The following is an 18,737-nucleotide window of genomic DNA, read 5'->3' as shown; positions in this document are numbered from 1 at the left end:
TCTCTGTGGCTGTCTGGAGGGGTGGGATAGGGAGGGTGGGAGGGAGGGAGACAAAGAGGGAGGAGATATGGGAACATATGTATATGTATAACTGATTCACTCTGTTATAAAGCAGAAACTAACACACCATTGTAAAACAATTGTACCCCAATAAAGATGTTAAAAAAAAAAAAGAATAATCCATTAAAAAAGAAAGAAGAGTGCCCTATGGCCATGGTAGCTGGTCCATAATCCTTGCTGCCCTATTGTAAAAGGCGTCTACAATTCTGAGAAGTGAAAGCCCTACAGTCCATCACTTTTAGCCAAGGATTATTTGCAGAATAGGACAAAGAGAAGCAACTTATATCAGGCCCCAACTCTTTATTATACAACATTTCGTACCACCCTGAGCAGATGGTGGTGTGCTTCAGAAATATCTGAGTAGCATACATCCCCACACAAACAAGGGAGAGGAGCCACATGCATCTGTGTTCAGAGGTAATATTAAAAATATTTAATAAGCAGATTCATCTAGACTAGTCAGAATCTAGACATAAAGTTGAGCTTTGTTCTGGAGTTATCCTGTGGGCATTACCATCCTTAATGAGGCAAGGGGTGTCCTGGTAAAGGGCTGGGGTCATGGGGGATAATACTCCAATGACTGGAAACAGTGGCTATTAACCAACAAGCATGAGAATATTGCAACATTTTAACAATGGGTATAGATACACTGGTGAATACCAGCTCCACATCAGCTTTGGCTATGCCCAACATGGCCTCCATGGAGAGATGGCACAACAGAGTGGGTGGAAATGAACTTGAGGCAATGCTACTGGTTTCCATGGCCTTTGTGTGGTATGCAGGGCTCCCAAAACTCCTCCAGATCTCAGTGAAGGAACAGAGAAGTGACAGGCACAAGCCTATGGTTGACATGAGAGACAGTCTCAAGGATAGCTTTCAAGACTTGAGGAAAGAGGCTGGAGTAAAATACTGCAGAGAAGCCTCTTCCTGAAAAGACCAGCAGCTGATGGGACCAGCTAATGCTCACTGGTCACGAGTCCAGGTAGAAGAAGAGGCTGTCACACCAAGGCAGGGACCAGCAAGGAACAAGAAGATGGATCGTATCTCCTTCACCCGGAGGTCCCATAACCCACATTTGTCTCCATCCTGAGGAAGATGGGTGTGGGAGGTGGAAAGAAGGAGCAGGTGGCGGCCAAACCTGAAAGACTGACGGTTTAAAGGTATCAGTTTAACCTTACAATAATGTGACTGAACTCTGATAGACAATGTTTAAATTATTTAAGCAGACTAAATTTAATAGACTGAATTAAAATAGAGTTTAAAAAAAATTCTAGTCAGTGGGGCTTTGTGAAGAAGTCGAGGTTATATGTGTGTGTGTGTGTGTGTGTGTGTGTGTGTGTGTGTGTGTGGTTATTTCCAAAGTTCAAGCCTGAGTAAGTTTGCAACACTATGACACAGATAGTAAAGGAGGAACAATTTTGCCAATATATTTTGTTTACTTGTAAAATGAAGAAACCTGAATGATTCAGGAGGTGAATGTATCAGCATTTTGGTATTGGCAGTTTTAATTTCAATATTTCTAGTGTGGCTTTCTTTTTCCAGACATTAGAAGAAAGATACCAAACCTGACAGACTAATAATTATCTCCCTAACAAAATATAAGATGAGAAATTGAAACTCAACACTTGGAAGGCAGGCCTGTTCTTCTGTTGTAGGAGTATAAGTGCTTTTGCATGATTTTTTTACTCATCCAAGTACATAAAAGAGACAATTTTCTAAAAGGACATAATTGCACACAACATCCGTCCAAATAAATCTGCAAGTAGATAATAAGAACTCAGGTAATGAGTATAATAAAGCATTGTAGGCAATTATTAAAAGCAAATCACACACACACACACACACACACACACACACACACACACCCCAAAGCAAATCACATAGACTTTAAGCTGAGCCTTATTTTAGATAGGATTGTACAACGTGGGTACTTAGGAAACCACCTTTGTCTCACTAATGCAGTTCGGCTAAGAGAACTGAAGCAAGCATGTTGCCTGCCCCCTAAGAGGAGATGTAGCTGGTTCCACAGGGGCCAGACAAGGAACTAGAGCTCAGAGGTCAGATAAAGCTGCTACTTAAACCTGAGATCTTACCCATCTCAATGCATCCCAGCTAGGAGTAAGGGGTCCCACAAAAATTTGCAAGAGGAGGAGCAAAAGAGAATCTACCCACAAGATAGCTACAAGTTTAAAATAAAACATAAAACCCTCGTTTTTTAAATTGCATATGCTCTAAAGAATTCTTGCATCTGCTCCAGGTTTTTGCTAAGGCAGAAAGATGGCTGCTTTTGTGCCTGGTTCCTGGGTTCTTCCTACATGGCAATGGTACTCAAATGTGTATCATCTGCTGGAAATTGCTCAGAGTTACATCCAGCCTGACTGAATCAGAATCTCTGAGAGAAGGGCCCAGGAATCTGTTTTTTGCCAAGGTCTCCAGGGGTTGTGATGCTCACTAAAATCTGAGAACTTGTTTTAAGAAGAGCAATGACCCAGGGACAAAGGAACTGAGGTAATAGAAGGGGTCAGACTGATGATGGTGCCTCCAGCTGAAGACCCACTTCTTCAGCAGCCAAACCCGAGAGGAGAGAGAAGGCATCATAGCGGCTGAGCTGGAATGGCTTAGAGGCCTCAGCCAGCCCCTCTGCCACTTGGCACAGCACAGAGAGTGGTAGGAACTTGCCCAAGACTATGTGACAGTTTTAGCAGTGAACTCAACCCTGGGGTCTCCTGATTTTTCATGCTGTGTTCCCTGCATTAGAAAATAACTTCTGTGGAGGGAGTGTTTGGGTGTATCTCAGAGACTACTGGAAAGGAATGAATTTAAGCAAGCTATTTGATATGCCCAAGTCTCTATTTAAGAAGAGCTTCTGGGAGATAATCTTCAGATTTTCTTCTAATTGTAAAATTCTAGCAATTTGAGAGACAACAAAATTCAAATGGCTAAAGGAGCCAGGAAAATATTGGGTTGGCCAAAATTCTGCTCAGGTTTTCCCATAACATCTAATGGAAAAACCCGAATAAACATTTTGGCCAACCCAATAATACCAATGAATTAAATGAGCCAGTGGAGACAATGGAAAACTAGGGACACACGCCCCTGGTAAGGAGACACTAACTTCCAGCTGATTGTCAGGGGCCCAGTAGAGAAGGTGTGGAACACTCATAGGCTCTGGCTGCCCATCTATGGCCCCTTATTTGTCCTTTAACCCTCCCTTCAAATCCCGTGGGGGAAAGGGCACAAACATATTTATTATTTCTGGGTGCTATGTTAGTTTGGGCCTCCCTCTCCCAGAAGAAAATGCTGAGACAAGGATTCAGTGTAAGTCATTTATTGGGGAGATACAGGAAACACTAGCAATGAAATGGGGAAGTATAACAGGGAAGGGAAGGCAGTCAGTCAAGGGTTAATCAGCAAGGAAGTTACCACCGGGAACTAGAGCTTAATCCTGCTGAGGACATCTGGGAGACTAGAACATGTGCCTCAGAGCTATTCCATCCAAGGGCAAGAGAGCTGGGGTATTTATATACCAACTCCCATCACTTTTTCAGGGCTCCTCGTGGGAAGCACGAATGTTAATTTCCTGGAATTTCTAGGCTGCTTTGTGCTGGAAGAGCAGAATACAGTAGCCAGAGAAGTCCCCAGGCAAAGAGTTGCAGGTGGTGGCATTTGGAGGTGGAGTTAGCAAGCACTGAAATGGGAAGATAAGGGTGGGGCACCAGCAACATTTGCACTGTAGTGCTATTCACCCTCATCACACCACCTCCATTACTGCCATGTGTGAAGTCAGGCACAGTGTTGCCAGACACTTTGATTTTTTTCAAGGGAGACAGGAATCTGAAATTTTATGTGAAATCTCCTAATTCTTAAAGTGTGGCAACCAATTTACAGTAAAAAGAAAAACCATAAAGATTACTTGCAAATGCCTCTTTTTAATAGATGCATTGGGCTTAAGAGGTCATGGGTTTGAATTCCATTTCAGCCAGTGAATTTGATAAAAGTGGCCTAGTGGCCCCTAAGTATCAGCTCTTAAATGCAAGCCCCAGGCCAAGGAAAAATCGTGGAGGAATTCACTCAACCCTTAATTGCAAGGGCAGGGGGATTGCCTTCACTCTGAGCATCTACCCTGTACCTGGTTTACCTCTTATGGTTTTATACTAATTACTTCATGTAATTCTTGCAACCACTCTATGACATGTTATTTATTTTCCCTTTCAAACCCCAAACACCACTCCTTAAACACCTCTGCTTAATACAAATTAGTGACTCACCAGATATTATTTCTATCATGGACAAAGAGTGAACGATTTCTTTTCAGTTGATAACAAAAAATTTCCTCTGTAGTCTTTGAAGAGGCCAGAAAGGACTTATCCTTTTAAACCTGAGCAATTCACTGTTTTAAAAAATATATATTTTATTTTGAAATACTATATATAGGCTCATAGGAGGTTACAAAGAAATGTGCACCCAGTCCTCACGATACATTAGCATCTTATGCACTGTAGCTCAATATCAACACCAAGAAATTGATGTTGGTACAGTCCATAGAGCTCACTCAGATTTCATAAGTTATACATGAACTCATTTGTGTATGTAGTGTGTATGTGTGTATATGTGTGTGTACTCTACAATTTTATCACATTGTAGTCTTGCACAACCACTGTCACAAATAAAGATACGTGACTGTACCATCACCATAAGGTGATGGTGCTACCCCTTTATAGCCACACAATTCCAATCCCTAACCCCTGGCAACCATAAATATGCTGTACATCTCTATAATTACATTATTTCACAAATGTTACATAAATGGAATTATGCAGTGTATCCTTTTGAGGTTGACTTTTTTTTCACTCAGCATAATTTCCTTGAGGTTCATCCAAGTTCTTGCATGTGTCCCCAGCTTCCCAAAGGAGAACTGCTAAGGTGGGTTTGCAGGGTGGTAGGTGTGTGCCTTTGGCCTCGACTGAGACATGGGTGGCCCGGTGTGGCTAAGGATAGGGGCCTCCAGGGAGATGCAGAATCGGGGACCCTGCTCATTTATTTTTTTTTTTTTTTTTTGTCTGGGTACTATTCCCTGGTATATATACACCATAGTTTATTTAATCATTTACCCTCTGGAGGACATTTAGGTATTTTCTAGTTTGGGGCTATGATGAATAAAACTGCCATAAACATTTGTGTGCCAAGTTTATGTGTGGAAATAAGTTTCCATTTCTCTGGAATACATGCCTAAGAGTGAGAATGCTTGTCACATGGTAAGTCCATTTTCAGTTTTGAAAGGAACGGCCTAACCATTTTTCAAGAGTGGCTCTACATTTTACATTCGCACCAGCATTGTATGAATTAGTGGTGTTATTACTATTTTTCATTTTAGCCATTCTTATAGGTGTGTAACGATATCTCATAGTTTCAATTTGCATTTCTCTAAGGGCTGATGGTGTTGAACATCTCCCAACAGCACACCTTGTGCGACAGACAATATTTCCAAAAATGCCAACAACAATACTGTCCAGCCCCTGAGATCTTCTTGACATATGATTCAATTCTCCTCCCAGTCAGGAGAGTTTCATGTTCCTTCCCGCTGAATCTGGAAGGGCTGTGATCATGGTAAAAGTGACACTATGTGACTTTGAGGTCATAAAAATGCCATACTTCTACCCTGTTTTCTTGAGACACTCACTCATGGAATCCAGCCTCCATGCTGTAAGGAAGGCCACATGGAAAGGCCACATGGTAGGTGTTCTGGTGGAAAGTTCCAGCTCAGCATCCAGCCAACAGTCAGCACTACGTTCCTGACATTTGCCTGAGGAAGATTTCTAGATGCACCATCTAACAAGTCAGAGGAGCACTGGCTGGCTGAGCCCAGCCAACTCTCAGAGTCATGTGAGAATGTGAAAATAACTTTTGACTTAAGACCTAAGGTGATTTGTTATGATAATAAATGAATATGTCTTCTGTACTACAGAACGCTATAAAAGCTCCAATAGATTAGTATAAATTGTACTCTCAGCCTTTTCTTGGAGTAGTCACACTCCATCTCTGTTCTCTTTTTTAAGTAAGAAAGTTTCCTTTCTCTATAGAAACTGGAGTCGATATGGCACCTTGTTCTTAAATCTGGATGAGCTCACCCTGGCCAACACGGCCGAGAGTCAGGCTCTACTCCACATGCTGTGTTCCTTCTTCCTGGAACACTCTCATCCCGAAAGGCCACAGGCCCCGCCCCTCACGTGTCTCTGCTGTCACCACCCCACTGTGGAGGGGCCTTCTCTGACCGGCCTCTACAGACCCTCTAGTTTCCACCCTCCACCTTCTTTACTCTACTTAAGTTAATTAATCATAGAAAACTTAGAATATATCACCCTGCAATCTGGTGGTGATTTTATTTGTATGTTTACCTATTTGTTTATTATCACACCCCCATTCTCCAAATAAACTGAATGAAATTAGTGATTTTGCTTTATTCATCCCTAGGACCTAGCACTGCCCTGGCACAGAATGACGTTTAGCTCATATTTATTGAATGAGTGAGTGAACAAACCGTTCAGACTGAAAAAGCACTGAGGATGTGCCAGTCCCTGTGAGCTCTGCTGGGTGCGTGGAAACTAAAGAAATGTTTGAAATGGAGATTCTGCCCTCAAGGGTGACACTGAATGATCTAGCCTTTTATATATTGTGGGGAGGGGAGATCTTTAAGCAAGCTAATTAAATAATGAACTGTCTTTGTCTCATGTCTGATTTTGACATCCGACAGAAAGCCTGGCAGAAACTGTCCTGATTTTTTTTTCCTGTAAGCTCCAGTCCCCAGAGCCAATTTGTGGACCAGTTCAGTGCACTGCAAACTGTGTTCTGAGGCCATGGGACCTTGCCCTGGTGCTTTTCTGAGTCAGGCCAGGAGAGAGTTCTAGCCCTTTTCCTATAGCTCCCCTGCGCTATGGGAGATGCTGCAAAATGGCCACATGGTCTTCCCCTCTCTGTATCCATATGCCTTTGGATGCAACTTTGCATCTTCTCCCATCAAGAGGCAGTGGTGTTTATGGTGTTATTTCCCCACCCCTTGCATCTAGGCCCAGTTACCTCCACTAGCACTGCTGAGATCCAGCCAACCACCAGGCTAATTAGTGAGGCTGTCGACCCCAAACTGACCGCAAATGCAAGAGTGAGCTCAGCTGATGTCACATGGAGCAGAGGTAAGCTGTCCCAGCTGAGGTCAGTGCAAAAGCCGACTCACAGAATTGTGAGCAAATAAATGGTTCTGGGTTTAAGCCACTAAGTATTGAGTGGTTTGTTGTGTAGCAAAAACTGATACATACTCCTGTACGCTCTTAAAAAAAATTCAGCCAGAATAATGCAGAAAGCAGGACTTAAAACTGCCCATTGAACATAATACTAAGTTGGTAAATTATGTGTGTATGTGTGTGTATGTTCATATATATATATATATATATATATATATATATATATATATATATATATATATATGAAATGGGATTATGGGTGATTTTTTTTAAGGGCTTCAAATGCTTGGCTTATTTATTTATTTATTTACTTATTTACTTATTTTTGCCTGTGTTGGGTCTTCATTTCTGTGCGAGGGCTTTCTCTAGTTGTGGTAAGCGGGGGCCACTCTTCATCGCGGTGCGCGGGCCTCTCACTATCGCGACCTCTCCTGTCGCGGAGCACAGGCTCCAGACGCGCATGCTCAGTAGTTGTGGCTCATGGGCCTAGTTGCTCCGCGGCATGTGGGATCCTCCCAGACCAGGGCTCGAACCCGTGTCCCCTGCATTACCAGGCAAACTCTCAACCACTGCGCCACCAGGGAAGCCCCATGGGTGATTTTTATTTTATTCTTTATACTTTTCTAAATTTTCTGAATTTTCCACAATAAAATTGACAATCTTTTTAAAATAAAAGAAGAAAAGCCAAAGTTCTTGGGTAGTTTCTTCTGGCTGCCCTCTGATCATTCCTGGGCAGATTCTGATGTGACGTGAACGTTTTCCATGTGACCGAGGATGCTGGGTGGTAAAAGACAGGTGCATTAAAGGGACAGCTGGCTCCATTCATCACAAGGCTATTACATCTGCTGGGAGTTTCAGGAAGATTAAAAGGGTCTAAATAGGGAAAAAAAAAAAATCTATGCTTCAAAACTCTTTCATCTAACTAAGCCTTCCTGGGAATGTCAACTCATGCCTTCCTTGGCTGTTGTATTCTATCTGGTGTGGCTGATGAGTTTCAAGTGAAACCCCTGAGCAGGCTGCAATGATGGGAAATGCAGATATCTGGGCCTGGGGATACACTAGTGTGATGGATATCTTCTGTTTGTCCTTTCAGATCTGGGAGCCCTGAGCCCTGGGAGGCCAACCTGTGTTGACCATTGATGGCTTCTGATTGGACTCAGTCAATGGGGAGCACCAGTAGGAGACTGGAAGGAAGGAGTAGAGTGAGGTTCGGGTACTTATTGGCCCAGCTCCCATCCAGCAGGTTCACTATGGTCTGGTTTCCACCGAAGATCAGAGCTCCTGCCAGGCAGCCCTCTTCACACAACAATCTCTATTTCAAGATTCCAGTAACTAGTTCTGAACCTCACCTCTTCAGTCATGGGGTAATAAGAGTGGTGTTCCATTCTAGAGACCTATGCTGGTCCTCATGACCAGTTCCTTTTGGCTTTTCTACATCTCATCTGCCCACACCTTTATTAAACTCTCCTCAAAACACTGGAATTTGTCATCTGTTTCCTACAACGACTCTGAGAGATACTGCAGACATACGTAGTCACACGAACAGGGTGGACACAGTCCTAGAAAAGTCATTTTCTCTCCACCAATGAAAATAAGAATGTGGCAGAAAAATAAAAGAAATTTCTATAGTTTCTATTACTTCCTGCACTTACTGTTAAGGCAGAAAATTATCCATCAAATTCAGCTCACAGATAGTTCTGAATAACAGGATGACACAGAGGATGGTAATTTCTTTTTCAAAAGCCTCCTGGGAATGGGAGTGGGTGACTTGCGACTAAGGAAAATTAGAATTATGAGAAAGTGTTCTTAGGAATATAGTACCTGTGACAGGTGAAATGACAAGGTAAACCGGGGAGGGACCCAACATGAAAATCTTACCCGGCCATCACTTGTCAGCAGGATGGAGTCACTCTTTATGTCCCTGTGAATCACTCCTTGGTTGTGCAGGTAGGAAAGAGCCCTTAGAACCGACAGACAAACAGTAGCTATTTGTTCTTCATTCATTCTAGAAAGGAAATCACATTGAAGGAGAAAGGTCAGGCTTAAGACCATCTTTGAAATGATAAAGAGAGGTGGCTCCCTTGTGTTCTAGTGAACCAGTCCATGCTCCCCAGCCCATGTCTCGAAAATCTATGGGGAAGGAAGAGGAAGTCTTTGGGACCTGATTCCCAGAACCTAAGGCCTGGCATTGAGGATGATAGGGGCTCAGTATAAGCTAAAGTAAAGAGACCCCCATTGGCTGGCTTTTGGGTCATCAGTGCAAATGCACTTCCTTGGACTCTTATAGGTAATTCCCCAGGTACTGACAAACCTCCAGGGTCCTACAGAGAGGGCACACTGAATGACGCCAAAGTTCCAGGAGTGGCTGCTAGATGACCTTGAGGAGGTCCTTTAACTTCCTCGGGTCTCTTTTTCCTCATCTTGGAAATGGGCAAGGCCATGGTTCTCTTCAAGGTTGGACTCAGGCAAAGTGGTCTTTAGATCTCTAAGATCCCCCTCTGGGACTTGCCCTGCCTCTCACCAGCCCTTCCTCTCCCTCCTCCAGGAGCTGGAAGCTTCTGTTACTCCAGGTCCCTCTGTCAAGACGGAAATTGGGCCTAGTTAGTTACTAATAACCAAGCGTGAATGCGTGATATGCTAATAAATAGACCATGGGAATGAGAAAGGCAAGCACAACACTGGATATGCTCCCCCATTTCATGGCTGCACCCTCCGAAGAAGGTATTTCTGGTTTCAGAGGAGACTGAGGTCAGGTGACCTGCCCAAGGTTATATAGCTCAGAAAGTAACCAGATCATGATTCAAACCCCACCTTTTATGAGTTCAAAACCCATGCTTTTCCACTTTCCCCACTGTATCATGCAGCAATTGTAACTCAAAAGAATGGATTTTCAGCCACTGAAGAACCCAGGTGGGAAGAATGATGTGGAGAATGGAGTCCCTCAGTGCCCTCAAAATGACCCATTTAGGCATCTGCCTAACTCATCTAGGCATAAAACTTCCTCCCTCTCATGGAGATATTGAGAGGCCCAAATTAGGTAGCAAATGTGAAAGACCTCCTAAAACAAACTATCAGGCAAACAGAGGAGGCTATCTGGAGACACACTTCGCAACTGACCAGAGCCCAAATTTAAGAATTGACTTGGGAAATAATCCCAGGTAACTTATAGCTCAGCAGGACAAGTAAATAGATGGCCTTGAATCTGCATTTCAGTCTTGTTGATGCCAACAAACCCCAGCTGAGTAAAACTAGGGTTCAAAATAAAATCCAAGGAGATAACCAATCAGGAGAATGTCAAAGGTACAAAGTGGATGAGTATGAAGAAACATGCCCTTCTCTTTGAAGAGGATTCCTACCACGGCAATGAATTGGCCTCATAGGAAGGCAGGTGTCTGAAACAGAGTGGAAACCTACAACTTCTGTGTTCTTGGTTTTGTGGTAAGTGGGCTGGTCACTATGCTGGATTGTTTTCAGGTGACAATTTTCACATCTGCCCAAAGCACACTCCTGAGAGGTTTAGAGCATCAGCCACAGGGACAAGTTCAACTACATCTTAAAATTAATTCAGGACCAAGAATTATCATCTTTAATAAAATTATTAAAATAAAATACATTTTTCTTGGATTCAATGAGATTTGAGTTATTTGGAGCAGGCATAAAGATTTTTCACAGGTCAAAGGTAAGAAAAATTAATTGACTCTGAGCCCCCAATCACAAACTGAAAGATCCCCTGGAATTCATAACAAATGCTACTGACCCTTAATTCAATGACTTTGAAATGGACATGGCCCAATGTAGAAAGCCTGGTGCTTTCCTACTTCAGCAGGGAGGAAATCAGGTGGGGATAAAAACACCTCAGTTTTGGAGTCAACTCCAAATTCAAATCCTGACTCTGCCAATTATTAAATACGTGATCTTGAGAAAGATACTTTTCACCTCTATGAGTCATAGCTTCATCCTCTAACAGACAGGCACATCAACACCTACCTTACAGAGATGTGTGAAGGTTACATGAGTTAATGTAAGAACCTGACAGAGCTTGGTACTTTCCTTTCCCTTCTAGAACTGTTTCCTTGAAATAAGTAGGATATGATTTAACAAGATGCTAGATAGGGCTAAAACTTTAGTATGTGTAAGAAACTTCTGAGGGGACTTCCCTGGTAGTGCAGTGGTTAAGAATCCACCTGCCAATGCAGGGGACACACGTTCGCTCCCTGGTCCGGGAAGATCCCACATGCCGTGGAGCAACTGAGCCCATGCACCACAACTACTGAGCCTGTGCTCTAGAGCCCATGTGCCACAACTACTGAGGCTACCCGCCACAACTACTGAAGCCCGTGTGCTTAGAGCCCATGCTCTGCAACAAGGGAAGCCACCACAATGAGAAGCATGGGCACCGCAACAAAGAGTAGCCCCCGCTCACCACAACTAGAGAAAGCCCATGCGCAGCAACAAAAACTCAACACAGCAAAAAATAAATAAATAAAATAAATAAATTAACAAAAAAGAAACTCCTGAGCATCTGGCTAGATCATGGATTCTTTTAGTCCATCTGGGTAGAGCCTGAGATGCTGTATTTCTAACAAGCTCTTAGGGGATGTTGATGCTGCTGGTCCCCAGACCACACTTTGAGTGGCAAGCAGTTAAATGTTTTATCAACCAATCATTCAATGAAGTACTTATTGACTATCTACTATAGGAAACTCTCTGAACTACCAGCTTAAGGATTTCAAATTCTAAATATCCCTGATATTCCTTGACATACAATTGCTTCTTGCTCTCTGGAGCTACTCTGCCTTCAAGGGGAAATCCATCAACAAAACTAGATGGGGAGAATTAGAAAACACAATGGATTCTAGAGAGGCTGGCTCTTCAGTGAATCCCACGGATACAAAATAAGAACTTGACAAAGTGAGAGCTGTAGTTTTCTGATGCTCTCTGAGGCAAGAAAAAAGCCCCTCCCTTGGACATATTTTTATTAATTGCTTTATATGTAAGTCACATTTGTCTTATTCGTAGGTCTCTTCAGTATACTTGTTGCTACAATTTAAGATGATTAAATAGATAGATAGATAGATAGATAGATAGATAGATAGATAGATAGATATGGTGGTTGTATGGCTATACCAATAGGAATCTGCCAGCTGAAATGTTGGTGATAAACATTTGGTGTCTTCCCTCATGTCCTTTTGTTTTTAGATGGTCTACCGCAGACTCAGAGCCATAGGGAGTCATGATTGAAACACTGCCTCATTTTAGCGGAGAAAAAGCAGCACCTTCGATCCCTTACAGGTTTCTGAACACTTTCTTGCTACCTTGCTTTCCACCTATTGTCGCTCAACTGGATTCACTTATGATTTGGACGCCATTTCAGTGACATCAGCTAATACCCAATGTAGCTCCTTCATGACAATCTTCTCAAATCTTTGGTATTTTATTTACCAGCAGAGCAAACTTAAAGTTTCCCAAATGTAACATGATTTTTTTACACGTCTGTTCCTTTGAACCTTGCTTTTCCAGCGTGGTCCATGAACTAACAGCATTAACATTGCCTGGGGGTTCCTTAGAATGCAGAGTATTATGCCTCCCCCCCATTGAAGCAGGATCTGCATTTTAATAAGATCTACAGGTAATCTGTATGCATATTAAAATTTTAGAAGCACTGTCTTAGCACATACTCTTTCATTTGCCTTCAATGCTCTTTTCTTCCCACTTGCCTTCTTAGTAAACTCTGATGCATCTCTCAAAACCCATCCTGGACACCACCGTATATTGGAAATCCTTCTTGACTCTCTTATAGAGATATTCAGGTATTCTTCTATGCTACTTATATAATTCTAATTCTGCACAGGTGTTATAATGTATTTATTTCTAATCTGAGACTTCCTTGGAAGGGTGTATCTGAGCCTTATTCATTTGTATCTTTTGTAGCCCCAGCACTTAGGAAAGAGCCTGGCACATAAAAAGTGATTAATAAATACTTGATGAAATGACCACAACTGACACATCAGAGAAGCAAGTAGCTGAGGCAACAGTGGCAAGCAACCATTGTTACTTGCAAGATGATTTAAAAACAGATTTGAAGAATCTCTCTCTCTCTTATGTAGTTTTTTATTATGACATAATTTTTTTTTTTTTTTTTTTTGGTATGCGGGCCTCTCACTGTTGTGGCCTCTCCCGTTGTGGAGCACAGGCTCCAGACGCGCAGGCTCAGCGGCCATGGCTCACGGGCCTAGCCGCTCCGCGGCATGTGGGATCTTCCCGCACCGGGGCACGAACCCGTGTCCCCTACATCGGCAGGCAGACTCTCAACCACTGCGCCACCAGGGAAGCCCTGACATAAAATTCTGATCTTTCACCTGCCCCTGCCTTCCCCAGGTATCCTTGGTGGTATCAACACAGAGCAATGATATAGCAACTTAGGAGAATGAAACTCAGTTTTAGAAATGTACGTACGGATGGGAAATTCTATTATTTGTCACCGAAACTCCATTCTCAGCAGCTTGCTGATTTAAAATCAGTGAGTACCAATAAACTTCTGGAGGGCAAGGTGAGAATGTGAATTGAGTGAATGAACTACACATACATGATATTGTGATAGGTACCTGGGAATACAGAGAAAAAGGGCAGTCGTTTTTCTACCTTCAAAATGCTTAACTACTTATGAAGAGTTCATAAATATAGTTACTGAGGCCTTACCCTGGAAAAGAATAATAAGCACCTTGAACTACTTGCCTGGATAGTAAAGAAACTTACCTGGTATGAGTAACGATGTCTGTCAAGGCACCACCTTCTAGAAATTCCATGACAACCCAGAGCTCATCATTGACAAGGTAGCTGTTGTACATGTCAACCACGTTGTCATGGTGATAATCCCGCATTATCACAACCTGGGCAAAATGGAAAGACACCGTTTGACTTAGGACCGTGAAATTTGACTTTTTGTTTTCTCATGGCTACATTTGGGCTGTGAGTTCAACTGATGAGGACTACTGATTGTGTGTGGGGGGCGGCGTATTCAGAAGTCTATTACAGACAAAGAGACAGCACTGAGAGCAGCTGGCAGGAATAGAGGGGATCAAGTTAGCAAATTCAGAGAAAATGGCAGGTCAACAAGACACTGGGTTGGGGGAGAATACGGGGTAAAAACAGGCAGAACCATGGCAGAGTTTGCATTCACAAGAGGGAGTTTTGTTGACTGTTTGGGGGGATGTGATCAGATATCCCATAGGTTACTTTTAAAACACATTTTCCATACTCTGCTATTGGGCAAAAGGGTCACCAACTCAAGGTAAGTGAGTCTCAGAAGTGACTGAAGTAAACAGTTATTAGGGCTGGGGCCACATGACACCAATCTAACTTCTTGGGAGGTCTAGGCTGAGTCTGAAAGAGTTTGTGCTGAATACAAAGGATAAGTCTTGAAGGTAAAAACATTATGACTTAGGCATTAAAAGGCCAACTTGTGTCTGCTTGCTGGACCGAGTGTCCAGAAATTGCCATCCTGTGGCTGCTTCTGGTGATATTTTCAGAATGAGTGCTAAATAATAAATTATACAGTTGTTTAAGTTATATTTTCCCTGTCTGTTCTGGCACTGTGGTTTGGAAATAAGTTCCAGAAATCAGGAGCTGTGGACTGGGAAGAAACTGAATCCCACTCACCCTATGCTCTCTGTGAGGTCTGGAGCATGGAAAAGAAATAACACCTATGGGAGTTGGAGCTGGGTGGAGCCTTCACATAAGCCATCACGGAAGAGGGTCCAAAGTCACAGCTGACTGTATTGTTACAGCTGTATGAACCTATTGTCTGACCCCGGTTTAGTAACATAATCTGATGCTAGGTTTCCTTATTGCTAAATGGAGATAACATTTTTCTGTCTATGGCTATTATGAGAATCAAACCAGACCAATGCTTAGCACAGTGGCTGATCCACAGGAAGTACTTCATAAAGAGGCAGCCATACAGGCATAGAAAAAGGGATGCTATTTTTGTATTTATATTTTCTGTGTTTTCTAATGTCCTAAAATGTATATGTGTTATTTCTGAAATGGGAAAGAAATGTTACATAGGACAGAAAGGATGATCCGTGCACACCATCTACCTCATTAAAAAGCAGCTCTCGTCTCTGTTGCTTTCGGAGGTCCATTTTCTTCACGGCGACTTGCTTCCCCGTGTGTTTCTCAGTGGCGATGCACACAATGCCGGTTGACCCTTCCCCGATTTTGATAAAGTTGTCCAAATATTCTCTGGGGTCTCCTGGGCTGACCACCAGCTGCAGGGCTGCCCGGAACTGTTCGTGGGACACCCTGGAGGGCTGCTGGTCTGAGGAGGAGCCCCAGCTGGGTGGAGGGTAGGTGCTAGATGAGATGCTGAGAGAGCTCAGATAAGAAGCTGTGGAGATGTACTGCGAACTGGTCTGCAGGGATGGGTGGTGGTACAGGGTGGCTGTGTGGTACCCAGATGGGTACTGGTGGCTGCTTGAGGAATAGCCTGCTTTGCTTTGACTTTGAGGTAGTTTGGCAGGGCCCCTGGGGTAGGTGTCAGACCCTGACAGTGGAGGGCTGAGGACCACCTGTGCTCGATCATAATCCACCTGGGAAGACAGACACAGATGGAGAAATTCACATGCTACATCTGAATACCATAGCCATCACACAGCTGGTCCAAATGATGAGCACCACTGCACAACCCACTCGTGGGTGAGGCTTACCTCATGGGGTCCCAGGATGCATCGCTTCCACCCTTTATCTGCCCTCCGACCTCCCCATCCTGCCTATTTCTTCCTCCTTCCCTAATAAAATCCCCAGAAGTAGACTCTGAGACCTGGATTAGAATGCAAGTAGTAGGAGGTGATCCCAGGAGTTATGAAGGGGAAAACGCCAATACAGTAAGTCCCCTACATACGAATGAGTTCCGTTCCGAGATCGTGTTCATAAGTCCAATTTGTTTGTAAGTCCAACAAAGTTAGCCTAGATACCCAACTAACACAATCGGCTATATAGTACTGTACTGTAATAGGTTTATAATACTTTTTACACAAATAATACATAAAAACAAACAAAAAATAAACATTTTTAATCTTACAGTACAGTACCTTGAAATGTACAGTAGTACAGTACAACAGCTGGCACACAGGGGCTGATCAAGTGAACAGGCAAGAAGAGTTACTGACTGGAGGAGGGAGAGGAGGTGGGAGATGGTAGAGCTGAAGGATCGTCAGCAATAGGAGATGGAGGGCAAGCTGCAATTTCACTCACGCCTGATGTGGATGACACGGATTCTGGTTCCTTGCTGGATTCAATTCTACCTACCGTCTTGAAATAAAAACGATCCAGTGATGTCTGGGTAGTAGCTCTTTTTTCTCATCTTAGATGATGCGGCAGCACTGGATTGCATTCTGAGCAGCTGCTGCAACTTTCGTATACCATTCTATGTTCGGGTCCTGTGTCTCAAAAACTAACAGTGCCTCCTCGGATAAAGAAAATCCCCTTACCATTTCCTGCATCATGAAACTCTTTGGTTCTTCAGTTACTTCTTCCTCTTTTGTCTCTTTGTCCTTTCTCTGGGCCTCCAATTCCATCAGGTCTTCATTAGTAAGCCCCTCATGTTGCACAGCAAGAAGTTCAATGAAGTTGTCGTCTTGCAGATCTAGCTCCAGCTTCTCGCTGAGGGTCACTAAGTTGCTGACGACCTCTTTGGACTCCTTATCCACATTCTCAAATCCATGAAAATCGTGAACAAACTGTGGGCAAAGGCTCTTCCAAACCCCATTCATGGTGACGGCTGTAACCTCACGCCAAGCAAAGTTAATGTTTTTTATGGCCTTGTAGATGTTAAAGTCCTTCCAAAATTGTTGCAAGGTTGTTCCTGATTCATCACTCACCTTAGCTGCTTGACAAAAAGTGTGACGTACATATTTCTTGAAAATCACAATAACTCCCTGGCCCATGGGTTGGATGAGTGACATAGAATTTGGTGGCAGATGCACTACTTTGATGTTGGGATGAAAGTCGTCCATGAATGGGGGGCGGCCTGGAGCACTGTTGAGAAGCAAAAGAATGTTGAATGGGACATCTTGCTCCAAGCAAGATTTCTCTACCTCTGGGATAAAGTGGTGGAAAAATCAGTCCTGGAAAATGGCGTGTGTAACCCAGGATTTGGGGTTACTCTTCCACACAACAGGAAGGGAGCCCTGGGCTATGTTTTTAAGGGCTCTTGGGTTCTCTGAATGATAAAATAAGACAGGCTTCAGCTTCATATTGTCGAAAGCATTGCCACCAAACAACAGAGTTAGCCAGTCCTTTGCTGCTTTATAGCCTGGCATCAGCTTTTCTTTCTTATTGATGTAACTTTGGTCTGGCGTCCTTCTCCAGTACAGTCCTGTCTCATCCACATTAAAAATCTGCTAGGGGAAATATGCTCCTTCATCAATAATTTCTCAAAGTGTTTTAGGAAATTCCCAGGCAGCTACCATATCTGCACTTGCTGCCTCGCCACTTACCTTTACGTTGTGAAGGTTGGCTCTAGCCTTGAACCAATGAAACCAGACATGGCTGGCATTAAAAGATGCACCCTCTGACTCTTCACTGTGTTTCTTCTTCAAGTCTTCATAAAGGCTTTTGGCTTTCTCTTGCATCAGCATTAAGCTGAGCAGGACTCGACACTGATGTGATCCTGCATCCACACACTGAGAAGTTTCTCCATCTCCTCCGTCACTTTTCCACACTTCTTCGATATTACTGGTGACATCATCAGCACAGCAGACTTCACATGTTCCATGATCTTGTTCTTGTTCTTCAGAATCATGCCAATGGTTGAACAATTCATGTTATAAGAACTAGCGGTGTCTACCATCTTATTTTGCCTTGCTTCACTCTCAATTATTTTCACTTTTGTTTCCATCGTTATCGCTTGGCGCTTCTTAGCAGTACCAGCTATGTCACTGCTGTTTTTACGCTTGCTTCCAGACATCCTGGGCTTGAAATAAAGATACTGTACAGTACAGTACACAAAAGCACAACCACTTGTAGAGGATGTATGCATGTGACAATGTACACCAGACATGTGAACTAACTTACGTGACTGGACATACGAATGCACGTTCACATCTTTGAAAGTTCACAACTTGAAGGTTCATATATAGGGGACTCACTGAATACGTAAAAGGGACAACCTAACTCCCTGTGCAAAGCAGCTTTTCGGACAATAAGATAAACACATACAAATCAGTATAACTGTATAATGTTTGAGAAAATCCAAAATCTGCAGGGCTGTGTGTGTGAAAGAGAAATCTGCTCAGCCCTCAAAAGGATTCAAGGCAAGAACATTCTACTCTGATTGTGAAGAGTGGATTGAGGGAACTTAGTGGAGAGGATGGGGAGGACACACAGGGCAGGGGTGGGGGAAGCCAGTCAGGGGCTGCCATGACACTAGGTGTAAGTTCC

The 18,737-nt window shown here is 43.2% G+C and overlaps 1 protein-coding gene across 2 annotated transcripts in view; it reads right to left on the bottom strand.

Moving 5' to 3' along the window:
* The window catches only part of PAK5 (p21 (RAC1) activated kinase 5), a 183,728-nt gene that overhangs the window by 15,434 nt on the left and 149,557 nt on the right, over positions 1-18,737 (bottom strand). For both annotated transcript variants that reach the window (XM_007452032.1, XM_007452033.1), the window contains exons 4-6: positions 15,395-15,886; positions 14,052-14,185; positions 9,174-9,300 (exon numbers count right to left, since the gene is read on the bottom strand). In XM_007452032.1, the coding sequence (XP_007452094.1) occupies positions 9,174-9,300; positions 14,052-14,185; positions 15,395-15,886 (753 nt within the window). The remainder of the gene's footprint in view (positions 1-9,173; positions 9,301-14,051; positions 14,186-15,394; positions 15,887-18,737) is intronic.

This window comes from Lipotes vexillifer, unplaced genomic scaffold (assembly GCF_000442215.2).
Source record: "Lipotes vexillifer unplaced genomic scaffold, Lipotes_vexillifer_v1.1 scaffold257, whole genome shotgun sequence".
In the NCBI taxonomy this organism is placed as follows: Eukaryota; Metazoa; Chordata; class Mammalia; order Artiodactyla; family Lipotidae; genus Lipotes; species Lipotes vexillifer.
This window is presented reverse-complemented; position numbering and strand designations above follow the sequence as displayed.